The 7,969-nt window shown below is 32.6% G+C and overlaps 1 protein-coding gene across 1 annotated transcript; it reads left to right on the plus strand.

The window, feature by feature from the left end:
* Positions 1–986: 986 nt before the first annotated feature.
* LOC130644580 (uncharacterized) lies at positions 987–6,550 on the plus strand. Its single transcript, XM_057450243.1, has one exon. It carries the CDS (start codon positions 1,480–1,482, stop codon positions 4,531–4,533), a length of 3,054 nt encoding a protein of 1,017 aa, XP_057306226.1. The 5' UTR covers positions 987–1,479; the 3' UTR covers positions 4,534–6,550.
* Positions 6,551–7,969: the final 1,419 nt, after the last annotated feature.

Consider the following 7,969-nt stretch of genomic DNA (forward strand, 5'->3'; position numbering starts at 1 on the left):
CTGAATAGTAAAATACGTCGTGTCTAACTTCGTAACAAAAATCCCAATTTGATAGACAGCTTTTTGTAAACTTTATTCGCGAGGTTGTTTGCGTATATCATACGTCTTGTTTATTTTTAATAGCCAACCGTTTGGCGAATGTGTAAAAATACTGAATCATAAATAACTCTTTTTTAGGTAAAAATACGGTTTTTTCTGGACTTTTGTTGTCATGATTGCTCTTACATTTAAATTGATTTATTATGGAGCAGACCAAGTCAATCAGTCGGTCTGGTTTTTAAAATCAACACTGTCATCATGAACTTTTATTCAGCAGCCGTGCCATGCACATTTCGCCTCTCCTTTAACGCCGTCAAGGAGCTTTACACAATTTCAAGGCGGAATAAATATTTACGCTTGATAATGCCACACATTTTGTACCGCTTGGTCATTTTTATTAGCTGACGCGGGAAAATTTAAATCAAAAGGAAAACAATATGGCGGTGATTAACAAGCAACTTTTACTAAAAAAAAGATAATAATTTTACTTGCAGTTCTTTATAAATGTGAAGTATGAAGAAAAGGATTGTTTGGAAAAAAGCCATTCTTTTTTCCTTTTATTTTTAATTTTGCGCTGCAAGATTTTTTTCAATATAAGATAGTTCTTTTTATCCTTTTCTACATTCTGTTTGCTCTTCTACTTTTCCACAAACAACAACACTCGAAACACTCACTCACATTATCCAAACTGGACGTTTGAATCATGGGTGATGTTGTATGCGTACATATAACCACTTTTCCTTTTTTTAGTAAAATGAGAACAAAACTGCCTTAAAAAAAACGATATAAAGGTTGGTATTTCAGTTTACATTTTAAATAACCGTTTTTATACAGCAAAGAAAATCTTTCCAAATGAAACAAGTTTTTCGAAGAAAACAAAACCGTTTGATGTTGTACTTTTCTTACAACTTTTGTTATAGCTCATTCTCGAAATTCGTTTCATTGTTAACACCCATTTTTCTATAGAATGTTTTTTATGATACTTAATCATGATAAAATATTTTGAAGAAGAGTATGCTACTAAACCACGGGAATTTTTCCTTCAGGTGCAACGTTTGCCTTGCGGACAGGCAGATAAAATACACGGCTAATGGTATAGATACTAGCTGTCATTAGCCAGTGAATATAAACACGACAAATGGCCGTCGTGTGAATTTTCTCATTGCTATTTCGTACATCCTTAACACAGTTAAATTACTGTACATACGTTCGGCAGCCATTCCATGGTAACCAAACACAGTACAGCAAACAGCTTTCAGAGATTTTTTATTGATTACACTAACGGAAATCTTTTACTTTACCAGTATTTATGAGTGGATATTCAACACATAACTTATTCTTGAATTTGCACATCTGCTAAAGGAAAACTGAATTCCTTCTTTGATTCTTTTAGATGGGAAAATTGTCAGAGTCTCAAAATCATCTGGTGTGGATAACTCGATGTGTGGTTCAGCTTCAACTCCTTGTAAAGCATTTATGTATGCTTTCACACAAAGAGCTGAGGAAAATGATTGCATTTTATTAGATGGTGGTGGTGATTCACATCATCAATTCACTTACCATATCAATTCTTCATTGCAGATCAATTTCAACATAACAATCAGGGGAACATACCCTTCTCCTGTTCTAACAAGAAGTAGAAATAGCAGTGGCAGCTTCCCACTTTTTATCATCAACAGTTCTAAGATTGTCGACTTATGTTTAGAAGGAATTCATTTTGATAACATATCTCTGATATACATCTTATCAGATGTAAATTTGTTTTTGTTCAACTCCACAATAACAAACAACAAAAACACAATGATTTCGTTCGTACGAAAAAGTAAACATTTACGAAAGGCATGCACAATAATCAAGGACTGCTTATTTATTGAAACTCGTCACGTGATAGAAAGGTACATCACTTTTACTTATTCACTATTTGTCAACAATAGCCGATTTATCAACTGTAGCAAGATCTTCACCCTCCTTGTACAGCGATACAGCAAAAGAAAGATTGGAGTGGCCGATTATAAAATTTATCACAGCAGTTTTTCACAGTCAAAAAATGTGTTACTCTTTAGTGATTCTCGGGACCGAAAATCGAAACTAAAAATATATCGATGTAGCTTTTCGAACAACACAGGATTAGGTGTCCCCTTCATTATGAACAAAATGGGACAAATTCTAATACAGCGATCGATGTTTATAAATAATTATGGCAGTGCGGTTGGAGTCCTTTTATTGTCAAGCATTCATAAAGTATCAATAACAAATACAAAATTCATTAAAAATAGAAGCTTTTCCTTAAACGGCGGTGCATTGAAAATTTTAAAAGTGCCAGATTTTTTCATAGACAAATGCGTATTTCGTGAAAATAGAGCAAGAATGAGTGGTGGTGCAATTTATAAAATGCATAGTAAAGTATGGATCCGAAACTCTATATTCGATAGCAATTCAGCACAGTCTGCTGGAGGAGCGATATATGGAGATGTAACCAGACAGTATTTAAAAATGGAAAATGTTACAATGTACAGCTCAACAGATAGCAAGAGAGTTCATGGAAGTCTGGTTAATAGCGGAAATTTAAATTTTAGGGATGTTACAATGGTCGTAAGACCAGTGCCAGGTACAAAATATATCGATGGACTCATTAATGACTCTGGTGCATATCCTGGAAACGTTGATAATTTTACTTTTATTTGTCCTGCTAACAATAAAGTTGAGTTCAACACTCGAAAATACTTTTATACTTTGTCCATAACATGTTCCAGTTGTCCTAAGGGAAGCTACAGTTTAAACAACGGTCAAATCCACTTTATAGATAATTCTAAGCCATACGTGCAGTCAAATGTAACTTGCAAGAAGTGTCCTAACGGAGGCATGTGTGATGACAACATTCTAACCAGTCAAGGCAATTTTTGGGGATACGTTACAACAGGTGGTGATGTACATTTTATACCCTGTCCTTCAAAGTATTGTTGCAAACCTGGAAAGTGTGAAAGTTACAATTCTTGCTACAACCATCGTGAAGGGAGATTATGTGGGAGATGTGAAAAAGGATATTCTCTAGACATCTTCAGCCACAATTGTATTTTGTCAGAGCAAAGAAACACGAGTATATTCTGGATTATGTTCATTGCGTTAGGCTTTTCATTGACTTATACACTGATGTACTTAAAGGAAATCACCAAACTTTTTGGCACTGTCTTCACAAAGGTAAAGAAACTCACGCAGAAATGTAGGTGTTTCAAGGAGAACCAATGTGACTATGCAAGCTTAAATGAAAGTGCGTATGACAACCAATTATCCAATGGAAATGCTTTAGAACTATCATCTACCAAGGACACAAACAATTTGGGTTTATTAAAAATTTTCTTCTTGTTTTATCAAACAGCTTCTTTATTGCACGTTCCCCACCCAATGCACCATGGTTTCCTTCTGCATTTTAAATCCATAGTGTCGTTAATATTCGCCTTTAAGTTCATGATAAATGAAAATTTATCAAAATTACCTCCATTAAATGACATGGGCACAATTGAAGCTGTGGTAATCGAAGTTGGTTTTGCAGCAAGTTTGTTTGCTGTTGTGGTGGTATCATATCTTGCATATCTTGCTGTGAAAAAAATAAGAAATCTGATTGGAAAAGACGTGCCGGCTGAACCAACAACTGTTACATTTCCTGTTAGATTAAAACAAACTTTTGTCCAGCTTCTTTTTCTGTGTTACATTCGCATCAGCAGCACGGCCTTTAAAATGATCCATTGTACTGACATTCGAGAAAAGAAATATTTGTATGTATATGGAGATATTACCTGCTACACATATTGGCAATACATTGTCATGTTGTTTACAATAATTTGGGTCTTCCCATTTTCGGTAGCTGTCTTCGTGGTAACTAAATTATATGCAAAGGGACAAATCTCAACGCAGATGTTTATCACCATACTGTTATTTCCTCCCTTAATCTTGTTCAATTCTAGACTGAAATCAACTGGACAGCAAAGTCATCAATGTCAGTTTGAGCAAGAAAATATATTGAACGTGATCAATGGACCATTCAGAATCAAAATTACATCAGAGGAAGAATTGGATCAAGCCCAACACAAAATGAGAATAAACTGGGAAGCAGTACTGATCATCAGACGTCTTGTCCTCGTTGCAGTAAGCATATTCGTAATCAATCCTCTTTCTCGTTTGTATCTCATGCTGCCAATTCTGGTACTGGTGCTTTTGTTGCATTTATACGTGAAGCCTTATCACAGTGGAAGAATGAACTCAACTGAAACAGTTTCTATTCTTCTCCTCCTGATATTAACGACGGTGAATTTGTTTTGGGCCTGCGACTATATGGGTTCACTTACATCAATAGCACAATACGACTCCATTGTTACAGCACTTGAATATGTTGAACACTTGATATATATGTCACCCTTTATTCCATTGTTCGTATTTTGTGTGCACTCTTTGTATGAGAGAGTATGGGCGTGTTTGATGCAATTTTTGAGAGCATAAAATTTTGAAAGTGGAAGAGAAAGGACTCAATTTGTTCCTGAAGTTGTTTTAAAGTGATTTGTATCTTAATAATAACAATTTTAATAAAGAAGTATTTTTGTTTGAACCAATTGCAACACATGCAAGTCTTAAACATCGTTTCTAACAGTAAAAAAAATATTGTAAATTCGTTATTTTGTTTCATGTGTGAGTGACTTTGATGTAGTCTTCTTTTTTGTGCTATATCAGCGATATTAGATAACTGTGTGTTTTAGTATTTGTATAGGATAAAGAAGAACATTAGTTTTGTTAGCAAGTCTTATTATTTAAAAAATATTTTATTCGTGAAAAAGTTTTCTTTTAGAATGTATATTGAAAAACGTTCACTAGGAACGTTTTTCAATATACATGTGAAAGATACTTTCACTTTATAGAAACAACGATGCATATGAGACATATATTGGTATAAATAATCCTGCACATTTCTAACTGCTGTTCCACTCGATACTTCCACTCAAATCGACGGTTAAGGAAAATGATTAAAAAAAATTGAATATATCAAGAATATATGTTTAGGAATGTTTATCTTTATTATTGGTAATATGTATTTAAATGTATTTAAATTTAAACAATTGCGTGTCTAGATGTTTATAGTAGGGAAAGAATGTATATTATTCTGTTTTGGTAGACATAACTGCAATTTCTACATATGCTGGAATGCTTTGCACTCTTAATTGCAATGTACGTAAAACCAGAATAGGTAACACCGCCATTAGTGAGATTCTTGCTCTTAACAACTTTCATATCACCAACGATTAAAGAAATCAATTTATGTCTGGAGGCAACAACAAAATCATTATCTGGTAAAGTAACTTGATATTCCATATGCATTAGTAACTGAGTTTGTTTCATGACAGCTGTGATACTGATCAGGACTTTTGCTTTCTTGTCAATAGAATAAAAGACAACTTTTTCTGGTCCAAGAAAGTTGCAAACTCTTCCAGAGCCTTGATAGTAGATCTTGTAAACTTTGTAGAGACATTGGCTGCATGTTTTGAATTTTCTAACTTAAAAAGTTCCACAGGAGCATATCACCAGGCCTCTGTAAGTGCTATATAAAGAGTTAGCTCTTCACTTTAAAGAACATCATGAAATAAAGGAAAAGAAGATGCAACAGTTACTGACTTCAGACCCTGTATATTAAATATGGAGAAATATTTTAAAGTAGTCCCTTCTATAAAATCAGGAGGATTATTTCTGTTTTAATTAAGAATATCACCATGTATATAAAATATTTGTCTTGATTTTTTATGTTTAATTAGGAATATGATCATATATGTATATAATCCCTTGTTTTCAGCCTGCTAAAATTTGTTTCCTTATCATCCCTGTTTAATCTGGGAACCTTGAAACTATTAGTACGAATTTGTATATATACTTGAAACTACCCCTCAAATTTCTATGAAATCCTTATAATAGACCTTTCCCGACTTTCCTATTTATGCCAAACTCAATTAAAGAGGTCGATCCTAAAAATGATTCTTATCCCTATGTTACTTAGCAAAAGGTAGAACAAATTACCTAATTTCGTAAATTTGTCTGTTCGTTAAGTGCCACAATTGCGAGCTGAAAGTTACGGTCAAAGCCTTCATATAGCCGAGCTTACTAAGAGTAGCCTCGTTTTCAAAATAATTATTTTCTTCAAACCCAAATAAAATCTAACCAGAATATTATATTGCTCTAAAAACTTCAGTTTTGTCATGATAATCTGATATTCTATCTGAATATTCTTATTTAAAGAGCACAGAACCATTATAAAATTTTGGATGACGTCATAATTATTATAATTTATGAAATTCGGAAAGGTGTATTAGGATATAATAATTTTTGTTAGGATTAACCCTGGAATTTGAAACTCTAAATCTCTATAATAATAGCCGTTATCTGTCTGTCTCTGTGCGGACTCCCCGCTGAGTTACAAAATGATGTTGCGGAAACACGAATATCAAATGCGATATATTTTTATCCACTTTGTTGCGACGGGTAAATATAAAAGAAGGGCAAACCCATGGATTTTTCCACAGGCAACGACTAGTCTATAATAATAGCCGTCGTCTGTGTGTGTTTAAAAGGGTTACTGCGTCCTGTTACGGAAACACAAAATGTGATATATAAAGGACAGCCGACCCCATGGATTTTTCCACGGGTTAACGACTAGTACAACTTTATTTAGTCAAGAAGAATCATTATGTAAAACTTGGACACATGATTAACTTGGTTTCACATGTTTTTTAATTTTACTTTTTTTTGCATTTCTTTTATGTGAATTAAAACTATGTAAAAAATATGTAAAATAATTTTAATTTGGCTAACATAAACTTCAACAAGAATGTTAAAATTCTTTCTAGAAACTTAAACTTTATCTTTTAGATCCAGGTGATTCTTGATTCCCATATATTAGCTAGGCTAATTACATTTTTTTAACTCTCTTACGAACTATAAACTTATGCAGGGGCAGTGGTACTAAGGCAATGTCGATAAATTATATTATTTTTCAACCAAATTTTTGTAGTTTAACTGTATATCAGTTTTTGTTCTTATTGCTTGGTATGTACTTACAATAGCTGTTTTTATACAGAGTGCAAAAGTGAAAAATAATTGGAAAAAAAATAAAAAAATTTACCATCAGTTTAAAAACTTGTTAGGGGAATTTAGCTTTAAATAAATTCATTTTTTTCTTATTGCTTGGTATATACTTAAAATAGCTGTTTTTATGCAGAGTGCAAAAGTGTAAAAAAATTGAAAAAGCGCCGCATTATTGCTTTTTGATCTTTCGAATGCTTTATATTAATTGCTAAAATATTATTATCATTATTTTTAGGTCAATAAATATAATGCATGCCATCCCACAGATAAAAAAATTCCTCTCTTACTATTTTATCACTTTTCAGTTTTAAACATGGGATGAAAGAATTTGTATTAAAAAATTCTAACTTTTGCTTAATTATATATAAGAATTTAAAAATATTAACATTCTGTTTTACTGTCTCACGATATTTTAAAGATGACAGAAAAATTTGACCTGTTGTGCTTTTATCATTTTGTCTTTGTTAATTTTTTTTCTTCTGTAAAACATCTTTATACGTGCATAGCAGTGTGTATATGTGTTTGATCTTCTCAGTTACTGAAGCTCATTATCATTAAGATCAATGTTATAATAAATTTTCTGAATGGATTCTTTGTGAAATACTTGCAAGACCATATTTAAATCTCCATATCATTATAAACGTGCAACCAATAGATGTGAGTTGAAATTTATATGGTGGCCAAGTGATTGTATCCTTATCTTCTTTAGACAAGTATTCTCAGTATAAAAAAGGTAATGTTCCGAAACGAAAGCAATTCCTAAGGCTTTCCTATACCTTTTTTTGTTTAGCAAAATTTAGTCCAAAATACC

Source organism: Hydractinia symbiolongicarpus, chromosome 5 (assembly GCF_029227915.1).
Source record: "Hydractinia symbiolongicarpus strain clone_291-10 chromosome 5, HSymV2.1, whole genome shotgun sequence".
NCBI classification, from domain to species: domain Eukaryota; kingdom Metazoa; phylum Cnidaria; class Hydrozoa; order Anthoathecata; family Hydractiniidae; genus Hydractinia; species Hydractinia symbiolongicarpus.